The sequence below is a fragment of the Oncorhynchus masou genome, chromosome 10, assembly GCF_036934945.1.
Source record: "Oncorhynchus masou masou isolate Uvic2021 chromosome 10, UVic_Omas_1.1, whole genome shotgun sequence".
Taxonomy (NCBI): Eukaryota; Metazoa; Chordata; class Actinopteri; order Salmoniformes; family Salmonidae; genus Oncorhynchus; species Oncorhynchus masou.
Genome location: NC_088221.1, coordinates 21206830 through 21233151, shown reverse-complemented (window position 1 = coordinate 21233151; position 26322 = coordinate 21206830). Strand labels below are relative to the sequence as shown.

The following is a 26322-nucleotide window of genomic DNA, read 5'->3' as shown; positions in this document are numbered from 1 at the left end:
CCTGTGCGCGTAATTTAGCTTCATTCCACCACGGAGAAGCCAGTGGAAGGTTACGGTTACAGCTCGAGTGGATACTTTAATTTGCAACCACGTAAAAACTGACAGAAAGGAACATTTATATACACTTCTTTTATTGACTGAAAGGACATAAAGTTAGCAACATATTACGGACTGGAATCTAGGAAGAATTTTGTGATCTTCAAAGAAACTAGCTAGTGTGCTAACAAAGAAAATACTTTCCCTTGACAAATAACCCTCTCTATTCTCTTTAGTTATGAGTCATGTGGTCGTCGATAATCAACACGGTCTAGATCAGCAGGTGAGTGTTTTACTTAATGTATTTAATACAATTATAACTTAGGAAATATGGAGTTAGGACAGCTAAAATAACGTCCCGTCAGCTAGCGAAGCGTATGCTAAGCTACCAAGCTAAAGAGGTTCGTAGCCAAGCTAATGTTAGCCTGCTAACTGCGTGGATGTGGCTGGTAAAATGGTGGTTGGTTGTCGCCGGTGACATTAACTGTGGCGATGGCGGATGCTGCCTAGCAATAGTTTTGATAAGACTTGGGTAGTTCGAAAATGATTTGTTTCAACGATTACATATAGTTAACACTTGCTATCAATAACTTTATGTTAATGTAGTTAGCTAGCTGACAGTCGAAAATACATATTTTAGTGTTTAATATGTAATTAGCCAGGCCAGTTGGCTACACGTAACAGGTCGGTATCGATTGCGTAGTTGATCTCACGGCAATCTTAACCAGGCGTGCTTAGGCCTTGGTTAATGTTGGCTATCTAGCTACAGAACCAATACTTGTTAGCAACATAGATAACTATCTAGCTGACATTTGATATTCAGATACATTTAGCGTGCTAGTTTACGTTAGCTAGCTAACTTAGCTGGTTGGATTGATGAAATTTTACCGGCCGGTAAAAGTAACTGCTGAGTCTTGAAACGTGGCGCAGGAAATAACAATCGCCAGTACTGTAGCCTACTGTATGTAACCTACTCCAGACTGCGTTTACAAAGCCAATCTACCATTGACTAGCTAGTGAGTTAATGTCGGGTTTTAGTTATGTAAAACATAGCTAGTTAACTTTCTTTTAATACATGTTATGTGGATATTGGTCTATGTATCGTTACTTCGCCGGTATACTCGTGTTTGGATATAACGTTAGTCAGCAGAACAACGCTTCGATCACACCGACAGCATCATCTGGATTTGTATGCAGCAATAGTTAAACATTCACTTTATGTTGCTGCCACTTCTGTCAAGCCACCTACTCATACAGTTTGACGCATACGGTCGATAAATCCAACTTGTGCACTGCAACTGCCGCTGCAACGCAATGCTGCAAGGCAAACGCAGCGTTTCATCGGAAATGAATATAATTCTGGTGTACCAAAATGCCACCACTGTCGGTGTGTTGGAAGCGTTAGTCTTGGATATTTTGCAGGTGATTCACTATGGTGGTAAAGCCTTGATCACACCTTTTTAATGTCACTACATTTTGTTACACCAGAAGTACATGAAATTCTAATGGCACGCATTGTTTGCCTTGCAGCATTATGTTGTAGTGCGTCCTATTTGGTGCATATGCTGGATTTATCTAATAAAGGGCTTGACAGAAATGTAAAGAGGGTGAAAATTCGATAAATCTAACATATGCACTGCCTCTGCAACTTAATGTACTTCTGGTGTACCAAAATGCAATGACCTGTTCAGTGCATGTGTCTATTCCCACGAGACACAATCATGGCAAGCAGATTAAAATGCCTGAACCAACTATATTACTTTGGGGACAGGTCAAAATGCACATGAAACAATGATAGAAATTTAGCTTGTGTGCTGTTGCTAGCTAATTTGCTGTGGGACAACATTGGGTTGTTATTTTAGCTGGAATGCATATGGCCCTTTTTTTTATCTGGATCTTTGTAGAATCTTGACCCATGTTGGTTCATTCAAAATCGTGTGTTCTCTACTCTGACAATTTAACCATAAATATAAAGGGGAAACCTAGTTGTTTTTTCTGTGGATTTTATATGGCGTTTGTAAGCAAACCTTTTAAGGTGCATTACCACCGACTGGAGTGTGTACCAAGTTCATCTTTCAATCACCCACGTTATGCTCTTAAAAACTAATGGGGAAATGGAAAATGTGGGGCCTAAAGCATCTAAAATAGAATCAATTTCTGTTTTGGCGCTTGGCAAGCAGTTCGGGTGAAATGATTGACTAATGTGTTTGTGTACATTTATTTTGCAGCACAAGCAACTTGGGTGGTCTGGTCAGCATGTAACAGGATGACCAAACCTGTAGCATTCCGTGCGTCTGTGTAGCTAGGCGCTAAAATAGAACTGGTAATGCGTCTCAATTGGTTGCCTACTGCTGATCAAATCAACAGAAGAAAGATGAACGGGGAATAGGGCTGACCCCAATTAGTCTATTGTTTTGTCGACCAAGGTTGTTTTAGTCGAGCAGTAACCAATAACTAATCCTTTGCGGCGGCCTAGACTAAAGGCCAATTTATGCTTGATCCGTAAATGTTTATATCCAAGGACAAATTAGCTAGCAACAGCAAGCTAGGTAAATGTCCAATGCATGTTTCTTGTGTGTTTCGACCTGTTCCCAAATTAATATAGTTGGTTTGGGTATTTTAACCAGAGTGTCATAAAAGCGTCTGGGGATGGACAAAATCAACATGCACATGCAAAAACAATTTGGTCATGTAAGCCAAGAGCTGTAACTTTGAACTTTCCCAAACACACAGAATCACTTCAGTAATGTAAACATTTGATTCACTGACTTAGTATACTTTGCATTTGGAAAGTATTCAGACCCCTTCAGTTTTTCCACATTTTATTTAAGACTTATCTAAAATGGATTCAATACCCCATAATGACAAAGCAAGGAAAGGTTTGCAGACACTTTTGCAAATTCATAAAATATAGATTTACATACGTATACTGATTTACATGCGTATTTAGACTCTTTGCTATGAGACTTGAAATTGAGACAGGGTGCACCCTGTTTCCATTTATCATCCTTGATGTCTCTACAACTTGGAGTCCACCGGTGGTAAATTCAATTGATTGGACCTGATTTGGAAAGGTGCACACCTGTATATAAGGTCCCATAGTTGACAGAGCAAATACTAAGCCATGAGGTTTAAGAAATTGTCTGTAGAGCCCTGAGACAGGATTGTGTCGAGGCACAGATCTGGGGAAGGGTACCAAATAATGTCTGCAGCGTTGAAGGTCCCCAAGAACACAGTAGCCTCCATCATTCTTATAATGAGAGAAGTTTGGAACCAACAAGACTCTTTCTAGCGCTCTCTGGTCGGCCGAACTGAACAATTGGGGGAGAAGGGCCCTTGACCCAGAACCTGATGGTCACTGACAGAGCTCCAGAATACTTCTGTTGAGATGGGGGCACCTTCCATAAGGACACAACCATCTCTGCAGCACTCCACCAATCAGGCCTTTATGGTAGTGACCAGACAGAAGCAACTCCCCAGTAAAAGGCACATGACAGCCAGCTTGGAGGCACCTAAAAGGACCCTCAGACCATGAGAAACAAGATTTGCTGGTCTGATGGCCTGAGTGCCATTCAACTCATCACCTAGACAATACTATTACTATGGTGAAGTGGGGTTGCAGTATCATGTTGTTGGGATGTTTTTCAACGGCGGGGACTGGGAGAGTAGTCGGGAACGAGGGAAAGATGAACAGAGCAAAGTACAGTGAGAGCCTTGATGACAACCTCTTCCAGAGTGCTCAGGACCTCAGACTGGGGTGACGGTTTCCCTTCCAACAGGACAACAACCCTTCGCACACAGCCAAAACAATGCAAGAATGGCTTCGTGACACGTCTCCTGAATGTCCTTGGCCCGGCCAGAGCCTGGACTTGAACCAGATCCAACATCTCTGGAGAGACCCGAACATAGCTGTGCAGCGACATTCCCCATACAATCCGACAGAGGTTGAGAGGATCTGCAGAGAAGAATGTGAGGAACTCTTCAAATACAGGGGTGTCAAGAAGACTCCAGGCTGCCATTGGTGCTTCAACAAAGCTCTGAGTAAAGCGTCTGCATACTTATGTAAATGTATTATTTCAGTTTTTTTCTGTTTTCACTTTGTCATTATGGGGTATTGTGTGTAGATTGGGGGGGAAACAATTTAATCAATTTTAGAATAAGGCTGTAATGCAACAATATGGAACCACTTTCTGAATGCACTGTACAGGCTATCCTTCATACTGAACTTGAACCTGTCCAATCAGTGTTAGGATCAGACTTTTGGCACTTTATGCCATCAGATTTGGAAGCATTAATTCACCCCTTGGTTGTATTTGACCATGCTTGAGGTAAAATCACTTGATACACTCCAACAGTATATTTGTGTTTTCAGCTTGCTGGCCTAGACTTGAACTCTGACGGACAGGGAGGAGGCACAGGAAGTAAGTATTAACAGCCAATAATTTGCATTCAGTGTAGCTCATTGTGGCGATCTTCATTGATGGCTTTACCATACTATTTGTTTCTCAATGTGAAAACTGATAGTCCTACCATTTTCCACTTCCTAGGGCGTTACATTCCACCTCACTTGAGGAACAAAGAAGTTTCCAAAAACGGTAAGCGTTATCTTTGACACCCAATAAATCACATACAAGACATCAGCCCCGACTTGTATTACCAGGGTACAGACTCGCTCTGAGCGAGGTCTTCTGCCGATTGTTACCAGTTCCCAATTCTATAGGCCAACCTGTCTGCTTGTTTCAGGCTTGCACCCCCCCCCCGAAAAACTCCCACGTTCTCCATTTAAATATTCAATGCGGTTGGATAACAAAGGACTTGTCATTAATGAAGGTGTGCAATACGTTTTGGCCAGTGTTTTAATGGGGTCGGGACAGGTTGAAATTACAACTTCGACCAGAAATCCATGCATTTGTCAGTTAATCCTCAAGTTAATTGAAGCACTGTTGCATCAATCTAAGTTACATTTAAAATAAAATAAAATAAAAAAATCCCCATCAAAATCAGTCAGTTAAAGCTAGAGTTATCAGCATCCTCCAGTGTTGCACTTTCTCATCTGTGGTGAAAGGTGGCAGAGCTCCAGCTGTGTTTGTCAGACCATGAGACATCCTGAAAATCTTTTTTCTAATGTCGACGTCAAATTTCTGACCCCTCTATGAAAAGGGGAGACTCACTAACACGATGGTGTTTTGCTCTACGACCCCCACAAGTCTCTGAACAGTTTGGGCTACAAACTAATGGGACCACATTATGGAAAGGGAGAATTCTCACAAACACGATGGCGTTCTCCATTTTGCTCAAGGACCCCCACAAGGTTCACGGGACTCGTCTGAAGATAACCGGTACCACTTTTAATATATATAATTGAATAATGCAGGTAGTTTTGTGACACCAAAAAGGGGTTAAATGTGTGTATAAAAAAAGTTGAGTTTTTAAAAACATCTCCTAGATTTAAGACGCGCGCCAACCTTGTATCTTGTGATTCATTTTCTGTGTCCTTTTGAGTGTTTTCTATGGGTTTTAGTAATAGAGGCCAAAATCAATATTTTTTTGATACCCAAATGGGCATTAACATTCGTAATCAAATAGTATGACTGTGGGTCATGTCAGCCCCCACCCCCACCGTTTTAGACTAAATAATTAAATTTAGTTAAATACAAGTCCTTAGTGTAAAAGTTTTGGAAAGAAAATAAACCCAGGGGTTGCGTTAGAATTCCGAAATCTGCATTTTCAATACGCTGTCCATCAGAAAAGCAGATGTAACTTTTTTTTGCTAAAATAAAGTCTTAGTGGGTTTTGTGGTTGTGTAAGGCTTAGTCATTGATTTAGCCTTGGTATAATTTCACAAGCCTCAAATTAATTTGATTATTGAGGACTGTCAAATGTAGTGTATAGTGTATTTTACTTTTAATTGTACAACAACGCCTATTTGGAGAAAAACAAAAAATCTAGATGTGTGTTGTGAATCACCAATAAATGTTTTTGTTTTTATATAGGCTTAAGCCATATTGCCCAGCCCTACAATGACGTACAACCTGATTTGTGTCTTTCTTGACTAAACTCTTGGCTCACAGGCGTGGAAATAATAAAATTATGTTCACATGACCTGGAATACTTAATGTACAAATGTCGCCCTTCTACCAGCGTAAGAAGTTTAATGCTTCTACAGCTCTAGATAAACGTAATAGCGTTTATAACAAATAAGGAAACGTGCAGCCTGAGGTCCTATTGATCGTCGTGGAAAGCTGCCACTTGTTGACAAGTACTTTCTACATGTCACCCGACCATCCAGGGGTGACAAAATACTGGAATGGGGTCCGTATTGCTCACTGCGCTTGGTTCATACAGCTTTTAGCTGCTAAAAGCGGTTGTAATAAAAATGAGCAGTGTCTCTTTTCTTCCTAGAAATGTGGATCTAGCGGTCTAAGCTACAAAATATTGTGGCCCCATGACTGAAAGATGAGGCTCTCAGGAACACTGTCTCCTGTTTCCCTCAGAATGTCTTAGAACAGACTTGGGCAGGAGCAGGCTGTAAACCAGACTGGTGGAAAAAACATCTATGATCTCTTCTACACAGAAGATCATACACAATTGCCTGTTTTCCTCAACTTCCCAATACATTTCTGATGAATTTCAAACCATAACTCCTTCTGATTTAAATATTATTACAAATCAGTCAATCAATTTTACTGTCATAGCTCGAAGAAGAAAAAAAATTAACATTGATTGTTTATTTCATAACTTTTTTTACCGCTACAACTCCCGTAAGGACTCGGGAGAGGCGAAGGTTGAGATCAAGGATATCGCTGCCGGCCTAACCCGGACGATGCTAGGCCAATTGTGCGCCGCCCCATGGGCGTCCCGGTCGCGGCAGAGCCTGCGATGCAGTGCCCTAGACCACTGCACCACCCGGGAGGCCATTACAACACTTTTTTAGTCTGGAAACCCTTGAGATGCATACACCAAAAAATTGCAGAGGATACTGTACAATTGTTTCAATCGTGGCAACTTTTTTTCTAGACCTGGCCCAACAAAAATACTTCCAGTTAATGCACAAGAGAAATCATCAACATTCTCTCTGCCATTTCTGAATAATCTGCATGATTGTTGGATTTGGAAAGTTACCAGTTGTGTTTATTGCTCGCTGCCACTGGGTCCAACAGATCACAATATTCTTAAGGTGTCCTAAGAAGACATTCTCATGCTAACTAGGCTAGCACTGACTTGCCTCTGAGAAGTTGTACACATATTACATGCCGGAGTATATCCCTATGAACATCTCAGTAATCATGGTAAAGCGTTTCTTGGGTTAGCTTCATCTCACACTTTTGTGACATTGTTTTTTATTTTAATCCCACAACAGAAAATGCTTATTCCTCTGGTAGACAGTACGGTTATTCAGTGCCACCTCCAGTGAACTTCTGTAAGTGCCTTCCGCCTCCTTTGTGCTGAGGGCACCCTGCATTTGTAGTTGCATGAAATGGCCTTTTACACACCAGAAACAGCAATGTGGGTTGTTCCAGGTGCACAGATTCCACCAAGGTAAACTGAATCGGTGTATATGGAACCCAATGTGAAGGGGATTAGACTTTTGAAAAACAATGCGACACCCAGCTTCAAACCTGAAACTGATTTGCTTTTTTTTCTGCTGGTTTTGCTCAGATGCTGCTTACAAATTATATGTGAGGGAACAGGATATGATAGCTCCATCTAGGCCAATGCGTTAGATTTTGGAAATTATTTTGCTGACATTGCAGCACATCTAATTTTAACATCGTATTATAGCTGCTTTCAATGATGAGCTATCCGTATTGAGAACTTGTTTTGTGTGTGCCATCTTGCACATGTTCTAACCCACAGTATTTTCCATATTGTAAGCCTTTACAATATGTAGTGTCCCTGACAGTTTCATTTAAGCAGTACCCTCAATGCCACCAAAGACACACAAATAACGATACACCTGGATGGGATAACTGTACGGCCGGTAACTATTAGTGTCATGTCAAACTACTCTTGCATCAGCCAACTTATGGAAGGAGAATCTGTTTTTATAGCCTCCTTCCCCTGTACCTTTGCTTAGGTTACCCAAGACTGGCCTCTCAGGAGCTAGACTTTTACCACTTTTTAACAATGGGGTCTGGTCAGACAGAAATGGTATACCTGTGTACCTGCATGCCACGTAGGCTATTCCCCTAAGAGAACACCACACCCAATTCCCACTACCGGGAATAGGGTATCACTTATGCAGCCATGGACTGGTATCAAAGCTGTGTGTTCTGGTATGCAGTAGCTTGCCTCTGTTGCATGGTTGTTTAAAATTGATATTTTAGAGAGATTCTGTCCTGTGTCGCTAGAATGGCTGTATTACTAATGCCAATGGGAGCTGCAGTATGCTCAATGCTAACATCCTTATGTTGTGTGTTTGCAGTAGGAATACAGCTGTATCAAAACAAACCTTTGGTATGTAGTATTTACTACCTTCTGGTCATTCTAGGAGTATACAAATGAATGAAGGAAATGTTGCACATTTGATGAGCTTAAATAGCTATTAGCCTTTACTTGGAATCATTCCAATAGGCACTGTAATTAACCAAGGAAAACCTTGTGTAACTTGTTGGGGTCTGAAATTGTGTGGCTTAGATGTAAATGGCTTCGCTTGTCTTTAGCATTGTGCCATGCGTATTGATGTCAGAGCTTGCAACGTGCTGCTGTAGGGGGTGACTGATCTGAATCCTGATTGGTTATGTGATTCCTCTATCCTTCCACCTTAATCTGTGTTAACTCTGTCCAGAAATAGTCCCTCCATAAAGAGTAAGCAGACCTGCTATTTTACTGTCTGATTGACCATTGGCTAAGCCACTCTATACATTCATATAGTATATTGCTTACTGTTGGAGTCTTCAACTCAAGTAATTTAGACAGAATTGTCTTTATTAATGTAGCTCATTCAGCCTGCATCAATATGAATTACACGTTATTGCATCCATTGTGTTAATGCACAGTTTGCATCAATAGAGGACTAGGCTAAATGAGCAAGTATTTCTGGACCCCTTGTCCAACATGAAACAAACTGACTCAGTTTCTTAGCAATGCCTCTGAATGGTAGTCTTTGATCCTACAGAATGTGGCTACTGGCTAGCGCTGTTTGCATAGTGCACAGGGATATGGACAGTGTGTGTTTTGTGCACAGCACTAGGCCTGGTCTGAAGCCTCAGCTGGTGTGTGTATTCACCACATTAGGTTTGCCCTGTGTGTGAGAAATCTGGTGTTGAAGGAGCCGCTGAGGACCCACAGGTGGATGTGGAAGCTGCTGCTTACTACATGTTTAGGCTACCTTTTATCTGAAGCTTTACCACCTTGAAGTGAAAGAAAAACCCTATGGGTTGGGGCTGTTTGTCACGTCTGGCAGTGGTGAAGCCCTAAACGGTCCCCTGACCAGCCTGTTGCCGAGCCTGCACTCATAATGGTGTTGCCACCAATGGGAAAGATGAGACTGCCAGCATGCAGAGCTGGGCATATCGCTGTAGTGAATGTCCCCACCTCAGACAGGGGCCCGATCTTGTATTGTAGGATTCTTTGGAAGTATAGGTTTTCTGCAGAGATGTTCTGTTGTGAACTCATACTGCCAAGTTCAGTCAGTTGGCCTCCCTTTTTACAAGGTTGAATCTCTAAAATATAGTTTTAGAAGTCCTTTGATCAATAGTCACTAGCTTTGCCAAATCCCATTTGAAAGGAGGGTGATGGGAACTGATATTTTAATAGTGATGTGAGTATTTTCCTTTGTCTGTGGGCTTGGGAGTCCAATCTATCCCCTTCGTGGTCTCTGAACATGACAACCCCATAGTACACTTTCTCTACCTCCGTCTCATCATCCCCCTCTTCCTTTCATTCCCCTCACCCTGTCCATGAAGACTCTCCAGGAGGATGGGACAGCGGACGCAGCAACGGCTTTGCCAATGGTTACCATGACAACCGCAATACGGGCTTCGGGGGACGCGGCGGGCCTCCCCGAAATGACAGAGGTGGGCGTGGCAGCTACCGCGGTAACAGCATGGGTGGCGCCTCGTTTAATCAGCCAATGCACATCGCAGGTGGGGAAACCTACTGTGCCAAATTGTATTTATCTATTCCGCAGTAATAACCAATACTATTAGACAAATGCAAGTATTAGATATTGTATTATGCTCTAGATCTGGTCCTCTAGGTCCTACTGTGCATATAGACACATTTTTACTCGGTAATACTAGGAATGACTACTCATAGATTATCTGCAGAGGCAGAATTTCCTTGAGTCACCAGTAATTTATAATAATGTAAGAATAAAATACTTAATACAAAAAAGACTCCTTTACTTAAGACACGTATAGCTATATGTTTTATTGATAAAATACGCAGACAATACTTTAAAGATACAGAAAAAAAAACGCCCCTGCAGATTGTCTATCCTATACTCCAATCATTCGATCAAATCCATTTACCAAAATGGCTGTCTGCTTCCCAAGCAATATTTGAATGGTGGTACTCACTAAGCTATCCACTCTCTCTCGCTAGGGTTTAGTGGTGGACAGGATGGTGGAGGCTGGGGAGGTACTCCCAGACAAGACGCGGCCTATAACAGCTTTGGCGGGAGGGGCAAGTCTTCTTTCTACAACGACCGTGGATCATCAGGGGGCAGAGGGTACGTACCAGTCAGCGGAATGTATTTTGCTATACAAGTAGGTGTGTGTGTTCAGACAGCTGGTGATTGTGAAGTGTGTTGAGCAGTGTATCTGTGTGTCTGTTGTAGTTATCAGCGTGGAGGTTATGGAGGTGGAGGCAACAACCGCTGGCAGGAAGACTCCAGGGACGATGAGGATTGGTCCAAACCCAGCCCCGTCAACGAACGCTTGGAAGCGTGAGTCACACTCTTCTCCTCTCAACTGTTACATTGGCCAAAACCTGTGTGTCTAGGAGTTCTGCAACTTTAAGTGTGCCATTTTATATAAGCATACTCCACCATATTGATCTTCGACTCACTCTTACAGCTGGGAGTGTTCAGCAATTTTGGGTAACTTTTTTTAAAGTGTCATGTTAGGTGTTGTCTAATGTGATGTCCTCTAACCCAATCTTTTTCCGCTCATCCAGGGAGCTGTTCTCAAGCGGCAACACAGGTATTAACTTTGAGAAATACGACGACATTCCGGTGGAGGCCACTGGATCCAACTGCCCGCCACACATTGATAGTGTAAGTCACGTCACTGGCTTTACAGTCAACAATTGTCTTGTAGATCAAGGGAAACACGCTATGGAACACTTTCAAGTAATTCTTGTTGACAAAAGTTAAGAGTAGAAGTGATCTAAAACTAACAGCGCCTGTGTTTTGGTATTTCAGTTCCATGATGTGGACATGGGTGAGATCATCATGAGCAACATTGCCCTGACCCACTACACGCGGCCTACCCCTGTCCAGAAATACGCTATCCCGGTCATCAAGTCCAAGAGAGACCTCATGGCTTGTGCTCAGACTGGTAAGAGAATGAATGAAGAAGCTTTACTTCAAGGTGGGAGACGGTAGCGGAAGGATTCGCTAGAGGATAAAATGGAATTGAGCCTGTTTAGGGACTTTAATTTGATTCTCTTGCATTACAAATTTAGCTAAATATTTAAAACATGTTTGGTGATTTTCTTTCAGACCAGCATAAATGAATGATTATTGCATTGAGTAAATGACTGAATGTTCCTTTCCTCAGGCTCGGGTAAGACTGCAGCCTTCCTGGTGCCAGTGTTGAGCCAGATCTACACACAGGGGCCTGGAGACGCTGCAGCGGCTGGCAAGAACGGACAGGTACACTCACATACACGAGCAGCCTGCAACGTTGAGTTTTTCCATCAATCTGAAACGCTGCTTTTCTATGAAAGCAATTAAATTGCCCCCTCTCAACTTGCAGGTGTGCTCTTTATTTATGTGGTGTGTTGAGGTTGACCAACTCTTGTTGCTTCCCTCCACAGGACAGTGGTAAATATGGGCGCCGTAAGCAGTATCCTCTCTCCCTGGTCCTGGCTCCCACCAGAGAACTGGCCCTGCAGATCTACGAAGAGTCCAGAAAGGTGTGGGCTAAAACTCCACCCACAGACAGACAAAACCATATTTTTTTTTTCTTTCACCTTTATTTAACCAGGTAGGCTAGTTGAGAACAAGTTCTCATTTGCAACTGCGACCTGGCCAAGATAAAGCATAGCAGTGTGAACAGACAACACAGAGTTACACATGGAGTAAACAATTAACAAGTCAATAACACAGTTGGGGGAAAAAAGAGAGTCTATATACATTGTGTGCAAAAGGAATGAGGAGGTAGGCGAATAATTACAATTTTGCAGAGTAACACTGGAGTGATAAATGATCAGATGGTCATGTAGAGATATTGGTGTGCAAAAGAGCAGAAAAGTAAATAAATAAAAACAGTATGGGGATGAGGTCGGTAAAATTGGGTGGGCTATTTACCGAAAGACTATGTACGCAGCGATCGGTTAGCTGCTCAGATAGCAGATGTTTGAAGTTGGTGAGGGAGATAAGTCTCCAACTTCAGCGATTTGTTCCAGTCAGAGGCAGCAGAGAACTGGAACGAAAGGCGGCCAAATGAGCTGTTGGCTTTAGGGATGATCAGTGAGATACACCTGCTGGAGCGCGTGCTACAGGTGGGTGTTGCCATCGTGACCAGTGAAGTGAGATAAGGCGGAGCTTTACCTAGCATGGACTTGTAGATGACCTGGAGCCAGTGGGTCTGGCGACGAATATGTGGCGAGGGCCAGCCGACTAGAGCATACAGGTCGCAGTGGTGGGTGGTATAAGGTGCTTTAGTGACAAAACGGATGGCGCTGTGATAAACTGCATCCAGTTTGCTGAGTAGAGTGTTGGAAGCTGTTTTGTAGATGACATCGCCGAAGTCGAGGATAGTCAGTTTTACTAGGGTAAGTTTGGCGGCGTGAGTGAAGGAGGCTTTGATGCGGAATAGAAAGCCGACTCTAGATTTGATTTTCGATTGGAGATGTTTGAAATGAGTCTGGAAGGAGAGTTTACAGTCGAGCCAGACACCTAGGTATTTATAGATGTCCACATATTCAAGGTCAGAACCATCCAGGGTGGTGATGCTAGTCGGGCGTGCGGGTGCAGGCAGCGAATGGTTGAAAAGCATGCATTTGGTTTTACTAGAGTTTAAGAGCAGTTGGAGGCCACGGAAGGGGTGTTGTATGGCATTGAAGCTCGTTTGGAGGTTAGATAGCACAGTGTCCAAGGACAGGCCGGAAGTATACAGAATGGTGTCGTCTGCGTAGAGGTGGATCATGGAATCGCCCGCAGCAAGAGCAACATCATTGATATATACAGAGAAAAGAGTCGGCCCGAGAATTGAACTCTGTGGCACCCCCATAGACTGCCAGAGGACCGGACAGCATGCCCTCCGATTTGACACACTGAACTCTGTCTGCAAAGTAGTTGGTGAACCAGGCAAGGCAGTCATCAGAAAAACCGAGGCTACTGAGTCTGCCGATAAGAATATGGTGAAAGCCTTGGCAAGGTCGATGAAGACGGCTGCACAGTCTTTTATCGATGGCGGTTATGATATCGTTTAGTACCTTGAGCGTGGCTGATGTGCACCCGTGACCGGCTCGGAAACCCGATTGCACAGTGGAGAAGGTACGGTGGGATTCGAGATGGTCAGTGACCTGTTTGTTGACTTGGCTTTCGAAGACCTTAGATAGGCAGGGCAGGATGGATATAGGTCTGTAATAGTTTGGGTCCAGGGTGTCTCCCCCTTTGAAGAGGGGGATGACTGTGGCAGCTTTCCAATCCTTGGGGATCTCAGACGATATGAAAGAGAGGTTGAACAGGCTGGTAATAGGGGTTGCGACAATGGCGGCGGATAGTTTCAGAAATAGAGGGTCCAGATTGTCAAGCCCAGCTGATTTGTACGGGTCCAGGTTTTGCAGCTCTTTCAGAACATCTGCTATTAGGATTTGGCTAAAGGAGAACCTGGAGAGGCTTGGGCGAGTAGCTGCGGGGGGGGCGGAGCTGTTGGCCGAGGTTGGAGTAGACAGGCGGAAGGCATGGCCAGCCGTTGGGAAATGCTTGTTGAAGTTTTCGATAATCATGGATTTATCGGTGGTGACCGTGTTACCTAGCCTCAGTGCAGTGGGCAGCTGGGAGGAGGTTCTCTTGTTCTCCATGGACTTCACAGTGTCCCAGAACTTTTTGGAGTTGGAGCTACAGGATGCAAATTTCTGCCTGAAGAAGCTGGCCTTAGCTTTCCTGACTGACTGCGTGTGTTGGTTCCTGACTTCCCTGAACAGTTGCATGTCGCGGAGACTATTCGATGCTATTGCAGTCCGCCACAGGATGTTTTTGTGCTGGTCGAGGGCAGTCGGGTCTGGAGTGAACCAAGGGCTATATCTGTTCTTAGTTCTGCATTTTTTTGAACGGAGCATGCTTGTCTAAAATGGTGAGGAAGTTACTTTTAAAGAATGACCAGGCATCCTCAACTGACGGGATGAGGTCAATGTCCTTCCAGGATACCCGGGCCAGGTCGATTAGAAAGGCCTGCTCACAGCAGTGTTTCAGGGAGCGTTTGACAGTGATGAGGGGTGGTCGTTTGACTGCGGATACAGGCAGTGATCGCTAAGATCCTGGTTGAAGACAGCGGAGGTGTATTTGGAGGGCCAGTTGGTCAGGATGACGTCTATGAGGGTGCCCTTGTTTACAGATTTAGGGTTGTACCTGGTGGGTTCCTTGATTATTTGTGTGAGATTGAGGGCATCTAGCTTAAATTGTAGGACTGCCGGGGTGTTAAGCATATCCCAGTTTAAGTCACCTAACAGAACAAACTCTGAAGCGAGATGGGGGGCGATAACTTCACAAATGGTGTCCAGGGCACAGCTGGGAGCTGAGGGGGGTCGGTAGCAGGCGGCAACAGTGAGAGATTTATTTCTGGAGAGAGTAATTTTTAAAATTAGTAGTTCGAACTGTTTTGGTATGGACCTGGAATGTATGACATTACTTTGCAGGCTATCTCTGCAGTAGACTGCAACTCCTTCCCCTTTGGCAGTTCTATCTTGACGGAAAATGTTATAGTTGGGTATGGAAAACTCAGAATTTTTGGTGGCCTTCCTGAGCCAGGATTCAGACACAGCAAGGACATCAGGGTTAGCAGAGTGTGCTAAAGCAGTGAGTAAAACAAACTTAGGGAGGAGGCTTCTGATGTTGACATGCATGAAACCAAGGCTTTTTGGATCACAGAAGTCAACAAATGAGGGTGCCTGGGGACATACAGGGCCTGGGTTTACCTCCACTTCACCCGCGGAACAGAGGAGTAGTAGTATGAGGGTGCGGCTAAAGGCTATCAAAACTGGTCGCCTAGAGCATTGGGGACAAAGAATAAAAGGAGCAGATTTCTGGGCATGGTAGAATATATTCAGGGCATAATGCGCAGACAGGGGTATGGTGGGGTGCGGGTACAGCGGAGGTAAGCCCAGGCACTGGGTGATGATAAGAGAGGTTGTATCTCTGGACATGCTGGTTGTAATGGGTGAGGTCACCGCATGTGTGGGAGGTGGGACAATGGAGGTATCAGGGGTATGAAGAGTGGAAGTAGGGGCTCCATTGTAAACTAAAACAATGATAACTAACCTGAACAACAGTATACAGGGCATATTGACATTTGAGAGAGACATACAGCGAGGCATACAGTAATCACAGGTGTTTATTGGGAGAGCTAGCTAAAACAGTAGGTGAGAGAACAACCGCTAATCAGCTAGCACAACAACAGCAGGTAAAATGGCGTTGACCAGTCAGAGAGGGTCGGATTAACAACACACAGAGCCTGAGTGCGGCTTGGGCCGACAGATAAAACATAAACAAGCAGAATGGAGTACCGTGATTAATGGACAGTCCAGCATGCATCAGCTATGTAGCCAAGTGATCAGTGTCCAGGGGGCAGCGGTGGATGGGACAGGGAAGCTAGACTGGCGAGTATTATCCAGGTTTAAAAAAAAAAAACTGTCTGGCTGGGCAGAAGGTAAAAGCCGCTAGCAGTGGCTAACAATGATGAAATAGCTTGTAGCTAGTTATCTGGTTAGCTTCTGGAGGTTCTTGAATGTGTTCTAAAAATTAAAAAATAATAGCGATTCCGTATCACATTGGGTGAGGCAGGTTACCGGAAGGTATAATCGAATAAAAATCGAAAAGAGATTGAAAGTAAATATGGGTCCAGTGAGTGGTTGGGCTGGCTGGGAATGTGGCGATTCAGACAGTTAGCAGGCCTGTGCTAACAAGCTAACAGTTAGTAGGCCAGGGCTAAACAAGCTAGCAGTTAGCAGACCGGGGCTAAGCAAGCTAGCAGTTAGCAGGCCGAATTAGCAAGCAAGCAGATAGCAAGGGCTAGAAAGTTAGCCTTTGGGGGACGTCGCGATGGGGTTAAGACTGTTTATGCCACTTCATGCGGTTACATCGATAGACCGGTGGTGGGTTTGGATATTGTAGCCCAGGGGTATGCTTCGGTGGACAGACCATGAATGCTGTTGTAGTGACGCCAGTATAGTAGAGTAGCCTTGTTGCGGCTAAGGAAGATGGTGAACTGAATGTTACTGATTCCCAACAGGCTGATTGCAACTAGATAAATAAAATGTATTTTCTTGGCATGCACACTTTCCCTGTACTGTGTGTGTTATGGAGGGGCAAAATGCCCAGTGCCATGTCTTCTGGTTCCATCTTTAATCACAGGTACAATCTTATATTGTGTCAAGATTTATGCGCATCAAGTTCTATGTAACATAAGTGTTCTGCAGTCAGATGTTTATCTCGGTAACATCTGTTATAGAACGATACTCCAAAGACAATGAAAGGGTGATGGTTGAAACTGAATTATGGCTGAACTAGTGTTCTGAACTGTCCTGTGTATCTCTTAGTTTGCGTACCGCTCCCGTGTGCGTCCCTGTGTGGTGTACGGCGGGGCTGACATCGGCCAGCAGATCAGAGACCTGGAGCGAGGCTGCCACCTTCTGGTGGCCACACCCGGGCGCCTGGTGGATATGATGGAAAGGGGCAAGATTGGCCTCGACTACTGCAAGTGAGTGGGGCAGGCGCTAACACTAACATATTGGCTAACGCCAAAGAGTTTGCTAAAGCTAACGAGAACTTGTTAGCTAACTCATTAGCACTGGTTAACTCGTGCTGACGAGTTGGCTAGTGTTAATGATAATGAGTTGGCTTGTGTTTTGTCCAACACTAACATAAGTGAGTGACCAAAGTGCTAAGTGAGCTGTTTCTGTCAGCTACCTGGTGCTGGACGAGGCTGACCGGATGTTGGACATGGGTTTTGAGCCCCAGATCAGACGCATCGTGGAGCAGGACACCATGCCCCCTAAAGGCATCCGTCAGACCATGATGTTCAGTGCTACCTTCCCCAAGGAGATCCAGGTACACAAGCATGCACCAGTAGTGGCGCAAAAAGAAATAGAGTAAAATCCTGGGTGCGTGTTTCTGACTGTGTGTATTTCTGACTAAGATGCTGGCGCGTGATTTCCTAGAGGACTATATCTTCCTGGCCGTGGGCCGCGTGGGCTCCACCTCAGAAAACATCACCCAGAAAGTAGTGTGGGTGGAGGATGGTGACAAGAGATCCTTCCTCCTGGACCTGCTCAACGCTACAGGTAAGGAACGCACACATGAACAAACAAAGACACCAACTCTACCCCATAACCCTCAAACCCTTTTACACACGCTCACATTCTCACACCAAACTCCATTCACACAGGTATAACGTTCAATCCAATTATGCATATTAGCCCTGGATTGCTGATGCTATGTATTGGTCATTGAGAGGCTCTGAAGCCACCGGTCGGCCATATTGGCACTCCCCAGTAGGAGCAGTCCAGGGCTAATGGAATTCTACACTATTTCAATTAATGTTTCTCGGACAAAATTTCATGTTTAATTATTTTGTGTTGTAGTGGGCACAGTAACATTAGTAAAGTCAAATGTTTACTTTAAAGACATTTTTATATATTTTGTCTCAAAATATAATTTTACGTGTGCATTAAGGTGGTCAGTAATAAAATAAATGTGGAGAACATAAATGTAGACATTAAGAAATGCATTTCTATAGCTGCCAAAATGTTTTTTTTTACAATAGTGGGGCAGTGCCAAGATGGAGACACTGTGGCTTCAACACTGTGCCCCGTATCAGTCAACTAGTGTGTGTATATGTGTATATTTAAATCATTGGTTCAGTCACAGATGTATTGAAACTAATTGATGATACTTGCTACGGTGTTTATCTGAAAGGGTACATTTGTTAGCCTTTTCCCTTGCCCCCACCCCCAACCACCTGTTAGTCTGTATGCCCAAAGTAAATTAACTGCCCCATGGACATGTCTCCTAAACTAGTTGACATGATGAACCTTCACCATTCTCCCCTGGGTGAAACGGAGGGTGGATGATTGGGAAAGCGCTAGTTATTACATATCTGTTAAGAACTGTTAAGTTACTCCACACTGCCTTTGGTTTACTCTACTGGGCGGTTTGGTTTTATTTAGTCATTCCCAGTGATGCTCCTGATGTTCAGGAGGCTGCAGTGACACCCGGTAAGTATTATTATGGTACTATAACCCCCAGTCTGACCCTCCCAACCGGCAAACATCCCACTCCATCCTTTTCCCTTCCCTGGTCCCCAACCCTCTATTTCTCCTTTCATAATTTCTCAAAAGAGCTTTAGGGTCAGACATAATGGTTGTAGTCTCAGGGCCAGGGGAATCCTACCCTTAGGTCAGGGGTGGGCAACTCGAGGCCTGGGGAGCTTTGGTGTGCAGGCTTTTGTTCCAGCCCAACACTAAGACTAAATTATAGCCCTCCAGGAGCAGGGTTTGCCAACCCTGTCATTAGAACCAGCAGTAATGCTTACCATCCTCAAAGGAGGATGTTAATTGGAGCACAGCTTTGGTGTTTTTGGCTTGGTGTTACTGTCTGGGTGTTACACACACACACACAAGTGTGGGAGATTTTAAGGACACGTTAGGCTGTTGCCTTTGTAAACTGAGCTACACTCTGTTAGTCAACTGTCTAAAGGAGCTACGTCTCCTATAAAAGTAGGTTTAGTCCATCTATGTTAAAGGGGTAAAAAATATAAATTAAGTGTGTTTTGCGGGGGGGGACAGACGACGAGTTTCCAATGACCTCATCGGTGTTGAACCAATTATGAGTAGGCGTTGTCATTGTAAAAAAACTATTTTTTTACGACAAAACATGTTTTTAGAAACAGCTGATTCAACTAATCCAAAGTTGATGATTAGTTGATTATTTGAATCAGCTGTGTAGTGCGAGGGTAAAAACCAAAATGTGCACCCCTTGAGGTCTTGAGTTTTGTGAACACTGCCCTAGGCGCTAGACCTGCATGTAGATATCCAAGCCCTGATTTGAATATTTAGAATAGACATCACGCCTTCTGTGACATTAGCACAGATATTATGACTGGATAGGTGAATGTTTTTGCCATATGCTACTAGCCTTCACCTATCCAAACATGTGAAATAAGCAATTATTCCAAGGAAGGCAGGATGCATTTTTAAGACACTCAAACCTGGTCCTGTTCTCTTCATCGCTCAGTGTTGCCATGCCAACCTTACCCAAATGCAGCCTGCTGCCTACCTGTTACTGAATGCTGCTGCTGTTGAATTAGACGTAGGGTCATCAGAGAATGTCAACAATGACACCACCACATGCCCCCATCCAGTTTCACACTTGACCGTTTGTGTCGATAGCCATTAATGCAGTGTTGGTCCACTGCTGACAAAACTGAAAACGTTTTAAAAAGTGTTAGCATTGTTTGACAAAGGTTTAAATATTTGAACTTTGTCGGCAAGTCCCATCTTCCGTGGCATTCACTGCCAGGCTTCACGGCATTTACCGTGGGTGTCGTAGCAGTAAATGCACTACATGGCCAAAAGTATTTGGACACCTCCTTCAAATTGCCGGATTTGGCTATTTCAGTCACAACAGGAGTATAAAATTGAGCACACAGCCTTGCACTCTTCATTGACAAACATTGTCAGTAGAATGGTCTGTGCTGAAGAGCTCTGACTTTCAACGTGGCACCATCCTAGGATGCCAACTTTCCAACAAGTCAGTTTGTCAACTCTGCCCTGCTCGAGCTGCCCTGGTCAACTAAGTGCTTTTATTGTGAAGTGGAAATGTTTAGGAGCAACAACTGCTCAGCTGCAAAGTGGTAGGCCACACAAGCCCACAGAACGGGACCGCTGAGTGGGTAGCGCTTAAAAATGGTCTCCTCGGTTGCAACACTACAGCGTTCCAAACTGCCTCTGGAACCAACGTTAGCACAAGACCTGTTCGTTGGGAGCTTCATGAAATGGATTTCCATGACCGAGCAGCCACACACAAGATTAAGATCACTATACACTATGAGTGGCATAAAGCTTGCCACCGTTGGACTTTGGAGCAGTGGAAACACGTTCTCTGGAGTGATGAATCACGCTTCACCATCTGACAGTCTGACACACATCTGGGTTTAGCAGATACCTGGAGAAGGCTAGGTGGTAAAGGAGGAATATTGGTCTGGGGCTGTTTTTCATGGTTCGGGCTAAGCCCCTTAGTTCCAGTGAGGGGAAATCTTGACTCTACAATGACATTCTAGATGATTCAGTGCTTCCAACTCAATGGCACCGGTTTGGGTTAGGCCTTTTCCTGTTTCAGCATGACAATGCCCCCGTGCACAAAGCATGGGCCATTATGGTTTGTCAAGATCTGTGTGGAGAAACTTGACTGCCCTGCACAGAGCACTGACCCCACCACCCATTTGAACACCTTTGGGATGAATTGGACCGACCGACCGACTGCAAGCCAGGCCTAATCGCCCAACATCTGTGCCCAACCTCACTGATGGTCTTCTGGCTGAATGGAAGCAATTCCCGGCAGCCATGTTCCAACATCTAGTGGAAAGCCTTCCCAGAAGAGTGGAGGCTGTTATAGCAGAAAAGTAGGGACCAACTCCACATTTATGCCTGTTTATTTTTTGAATGAGATGTTTGATGTACCAGGTGTCCACATACTTTTGTATGCTGAATAAGCAAGTTATGAGAATTGAGACCCTCACAAGTTTGACAAAATTACCTTTCAGTATAATACGGCTATTTAGGCCTTGGCCCACCTCCTTTTGTAGCTCTTCATTAGAAGCACAAGTTAAACTGTCCACTCAAAGATTAGCTGCAATTTAGCACAAAGGTTCTGATAAATGTGATTGGTTGAAGATGACGTAGGCCTACATCAGAATATCAGATCTCAACAATTGAAGTGTCCCATCACCAGTACCACATCTTTGATATATATATATATTGTAATAAGTGCAATGTGACTGTAAAAGAGACTTGTTGGAATGTCTGACAAGGGCCATAATGCAGGGCTGTCCTGCACCACCTGGGACATGTGGTCACCCTATCAGCACCTGCTCTGTTAGCGCAGCACCATTTTTTTTTTCTGATCCCATCGCCCCTCTCATTGTCTGAAGTCTTTATCCTGCTCATAGCCTGTGCGCTAAGTACTCAACGTTTGCTTGATTTTCTTTTCATCTCTTTCGCGCGCTCTCGCTACGTCTCTCTTCCTCACTCTGTCTAGGTAAGGAGTCTCTGACATTGGTGTTTGTGGAGACCAAAAAGGGAGCAGACGCCCTGGAGGACTTCCTGTACCGTGAGGGCTACGCCTGCACCAGTATCCACGGTGATCGCTCCCAGAGAGACCGAGAAGAGGCGCTGAACCAGTTCCGCTCTGGCCGCTGCCCCATCCTGGTGGCCACCGCGGTACGGCAACACACACAACCCTTCTGTCAAGACAGTGATGTCATTTCCCCCTTTTTATCCTACAAGCATCAAAACGTATCGGGATTTGTATTGAAGCTCCTACAACCATAACGACTATCACCACCTGAAAGGTTTTCGCCATTGCTGGTTGCATCATGTTTTCCTCTGTCTTCTCCTCCAGGTGGCTGCGCGGGGTCTGGACATCTCTAACGTCAAGCACGTCATCAACTTTGACCTGCCCAGCGACATAGAGGAGTATGTCCACCGTATCGGTCGTACAGGCCGCGTGGGGAACCTGGGTGAGTGGGACTAGTGTTTAAGGGGGGTTCTCCTATCATGACCCATTATGTGTGTGTGGGATTTTGACCCAGCTCTAACACACCAAGATTGTGTTCGAGGTCATGCGAAGGAAAACGTTTTAGAACATTTTGCTACCAAAACAAGAATGAGCTTTTTTTTTTTTTTTTTGGCTGCATAATTAACATGACTCGAACTAAACAGATAAATCACCAAATTATTCTTGGAGTCACATATTGTTAGTGATAGCTAGGTCACATGCGTCACTCACCTTGTGTATCAGGTTCTGTTGTCAGTCTGACATTCGGTTAGTTGTATAATTAGAATGGTGTGCTTAGCTCTGCAAAACAGTAGATTGTCCCGTTGTGTTGGAGAGTGCATTACCACAGACTCAGGAACATGTTGTAGAAACAAGAGAATAACTGAGGATAAACAGTAAAACTACACTATTATATTACATAAGATCTCACACTGCATGAATTGTCTTTTTAAGAAGGCTTAAGTCTTTCAAGAACTGAAGTTGCTCATTCCACCGCATGCCCTGGAGAGTTGCGCTGCATGATATGTGTGTAGCGTATTGAGAGCTGTCTGCGTTTTGTAGGTCTGGCCACGTCGTTCTTCAACGACAAGAACAGCAACATCACCAAAGACCTGCTGGACATCCTGGTGGAGGCCAAGCAGGAGGTACCGTCCTGGCTGGAGAGCCTGGGTTATGAGAACCAGCACAAGGGCAACACAGGACGCGGACGCTCCAAGAGGTGCACGCACAACATTTTCAGGGATGTTAATGTCCCACCAATGGTTTTAGATCAGAAAGGAGAAGAGCTGCGTGTTCTGTGTGTATCAACTTTTGTTCTCTCGCTCCGCTAGGTTCTCCTCTGGTGGATTTGGTGCCAGGGACTACCGTCAGACACCCGGTGGTGGCGGCTTTGGCGGTGGTGGTGGGCGCGGAGGCCCACGCACCGGGGGTTACGGAGGAGGCGGAAGCCGTGGCGGCTTTGGTGGGGGTATGCGCTAGGCCCTTTTTCAGAACCATTTGAAGAGCCACTATAAATGTCCCTTAGTTTTTATCCATGGTTATTTGGAATTCCTGACTCAATCATGTGTGAGGGGTCATCCATATAGATTAATTCAGCACCTCACATACAGCTATCATAACAATCTACTGACCCTTGACCTCTGTCCTTCCCAGGTGGCTTTGGAGGCGGGAACTCCTATGGTGGCAATGATGCAGGCTACGGTGGCAACTACAGCCACTCCGGTAGTGGAACAGACTGGTGGGGCAACTAGTCATAGAAACCCGGTTGCCACGCCAACCAAACCGATCCCCTCACGGAAACCACATGTTGACTACGCCAGACTAAAATACCCCCGCTCACTCAACCCTGTGTAGTTTTCACTGACACACAGTACATTACACACATTGCGATTCTCTGCCCCTTCGCTTCTCTCACATGGAGAATGACGCAACGCGAAGATATAACCAGCGTGATGCCAATCCACTGGAGAAGAGCAGAGATTTGCACACTTAAGATTAAGAGTGCGCATGTAAGGATGCTGACATGTATTGTCTGATATAGCAACGCTAGACTTTCGTTGTTCAAAACAGCACATCCTTTTTTCTTTGTATAAACAAAAATAAGAACCTAAAAGAATAACCTGAGGATCATTTGTATGTTAATGTACTGTGCCTTTTGAATTTAGACAGGACTAATTCTGTTGTCATTTCACCAAATGAATGTGGCCAAGAGCTCTAAATTGTATTTTATTTTGGGGGTGAAAAAAGAAACAGAAAAAAAAAAAGCTTGTACTTAATCAAACCTTGGCAAACACTGGGGGCATTGTGACTCGCTCGAGTCATGAATCCATTTGAACCTTTCAAAATTGTCGCAGGGTCATCATGTAGCCTTTTATCGAGTTCAAACAGCTAACTTCACTGTAGCGTCCGACCTCACTGGGCCGTACTCCTAGTTTGGCCAATAACTGTATTCTAATCTTTAAAGGACGAAGAGTTCGATTACTTTTTAATTTTTTCGCTCACTCTATCCTGGATAGGCTCCTCTAAGGATACGGTAGTCTTTCCAATAGCCATTCCAGTTGTGATCTCTTAACACGGAAAGTCGTTAAAATCAATGCTAACAAACACACACTAGGGTTTAATTCAAACAAACACTCAATGAATTGACTTGACAGTGTTATGGCAGCTAGTAAGTTACCTGCCACTAGCTACATTAACTGGGCAGTGTTTTTTGGTTTGTTTACATTTGAAGAGCGGGCGCATGCGCGTGGTATTGTAAAACTGGCAGTTTTGAGTGAAATGTTTCTTCTATAAACATGTATCAAAACAAAAAATGCCCGCCATCTTGGAAGTGAAGTTCAAAATGGCTGCACAAGGACCACAGCGTCGGGGGGGGGACGATAGCGTCGGGGAGGCACGTTGTGGTGCAGCGTTAACATTAAACAGTCTTATCGTTGACCGCCGAGCCGGTATTCTACGCATGCTAGTGTTTTGTTTTTTGGTCAAGGAGATATAAGACAAATGAACCGAGTCGCAGGCTTAACTTAATTACAAACGTTTTCTCTTTTCAAGCTGTGTTGGAGGGGCATGGTTCATCTATCCGAGACAAGCAGTAGGAGGTCCATCATTAAGGGTTAACCAGTCAGAAAGCAAAGGGACTGGACAGCAGGACAGTTGTTGCCGGGGTTATGGGGTGAAGGTCAAGGGTTATCAGTGTACCGCCATCGCTTTGGTTTCCATTGCTCCTTGCTGTGAAGGTGGCCAAAGACTGGGGACTGTTGTCCCCTTCCTTATGGTACATGTGTGTACTGTCAACTCTGGGAGGTAGTCAGCTTTAGATGTGTATGAAGCTCTGGTTCTGACTGGCCAGACCAGGCTTTTCCCCTCAAAGAGCAGCAGCCAACGAGAGGAGGAGAGATGGGGCATTGGAGTATCTCTAAGTGCACTACGTTTCTTAAGTGTATTGTGCCTTTTGAACTTTTTAAATGTATTCACTTTAAAAGCGGATGCACTGACAGTGAGAACTTGGATTGAAAGGTGCTACTTGAGTTTGTGTGTAGGCCCTTGTTTGTTGTCGTGCCCATCAAGTTTTACAAAAGTTATTTTATTGCACATCTAGAGTTTTATATAAATGTCTTGAATACATGTCCTTAAGCTTCCAAATATTGTGTGTGAGGAGATTGTGGAAAAAAACGCAGCTTGTTTACAAAGGGGAAGGGTTCTCAACATTTAAACAGGATTTATTTGGGACCAGGGGATTTAGCAGTTGGGAATTTAGCCATTTGCACACAGATTTCTAGATTCTACTTTTGCTGCTAGTTTTGTGTAATTTATTAAGCATTTCTGAGAGATATTTATTTTTGTAAGCCTCAAAGTGATTCTTTGAAAGTTACAAGAAACTTGACCAAAAGACGGTAACAAAAACACTGGCACTTGAATGTTGAATGTCACCTGTATGCGTGAAAAAAATTATATATTTCGGGGTAGTGTGAGCTTTTTAATGTTTAAGACATATTGGACTCGGTCAAAAATAATATCTGCAGACGTCAGGGCCTGAGGCCTTGAAACATCTCTAAATATTATATAGTCAAATTGGCCTTCAAAAAGAGAAATGGAATTAATCAAACATGCCAAGGTTTGGAATTAAAGTTGTTAAAAGAGCAAAATCTAATTTTCCTAAATCTATCGGTGCAGAACTGTTCGGGATTCTCAAATTGTATGCATTGTTTATAATAACTCTTTATTCTAATTTGACCTGATTTATATTTATAAAAATATCCAGTGTATGTCTGGCACATGACAATCTTAAAAAAACAATGTGGTTTATTCTCTATTGACGCATTTGCATATGGCACCTCGGGATTGTTCCCTCAGAGTATTGAGCAGGTCTCAGCTGCAGTAGTGTTACCCACAGTAGCAGCACATTAACTGCTAGCCTGACCACAGGAAGAATAGGCTACAAGCACCACTTGCTCAGTGCCCTGAGGAAGAACAACCCAGAGCTCTTAAGACTTAGACTTTGCTTTCTGTACTAGCTTAGAGGCTAATGCACAGCATGGGAAAAGACTCAGCTGTGTAATTATTGTATGATTTTACCTAAATAAAGTTTGAATGCAAAAGTACCATATTATAAAAATCAA

At 44.1% G+C, this 26322-nt stretch overlaps 1 protein-coding gene across 4 annotated transcripts; it reads left to right on the top strand.

Annotated features, from left to right (window-relative positions):
• The first annotated feature begins 11 nt into the window (after window positions 1-11).
• LOC135547312 (ATP-dependent RNA helicase DDX3X-like) lies at window positions 12-26322 on the top strand. 4 transcript variants are annotated; one of them, XM_064976187.1, is made up of 19 exons: window positions 12-319; window positions 4409-4457; window positions 4584-4631; window positions 9945-10055; window positions 10585-10711; window positions 10820-10927; window positions 11158-11257; window positions 11405-11540; window positions 11763-11857; window positions 12022-12120; window positions 16969-17129; window positions 17335-17479; window positions 17568-17712; window positions 18598-18645; window positions 21686-21867; window positions 22049-22166; window positions 22766-22922; window positions 23035-23171; window positions 23357-26322. In XM_064976187.1, the coding sequence occupies exons 1-19, from the start codon at window positions 275-277 to the stop codon at window positions 23452-23454; spliced, it is 2109 nt and encodes a 702-aa protein (XP_064832259.1). In that variant the 5' UTR covers window positions 12-274; the 3' UTR covers window positions 23455-26322. The 4 variants fall into 4 exon arrangements, with proteins under 4 accessions (XP_064832259.1, XP_064832257.1, XP_064832260.1 ...); XM_064976185.1 differs by having other exon boundaries at window positions 9945-10124; XM_064976188.1 differs by lacking the exon at window positions 9945-10055.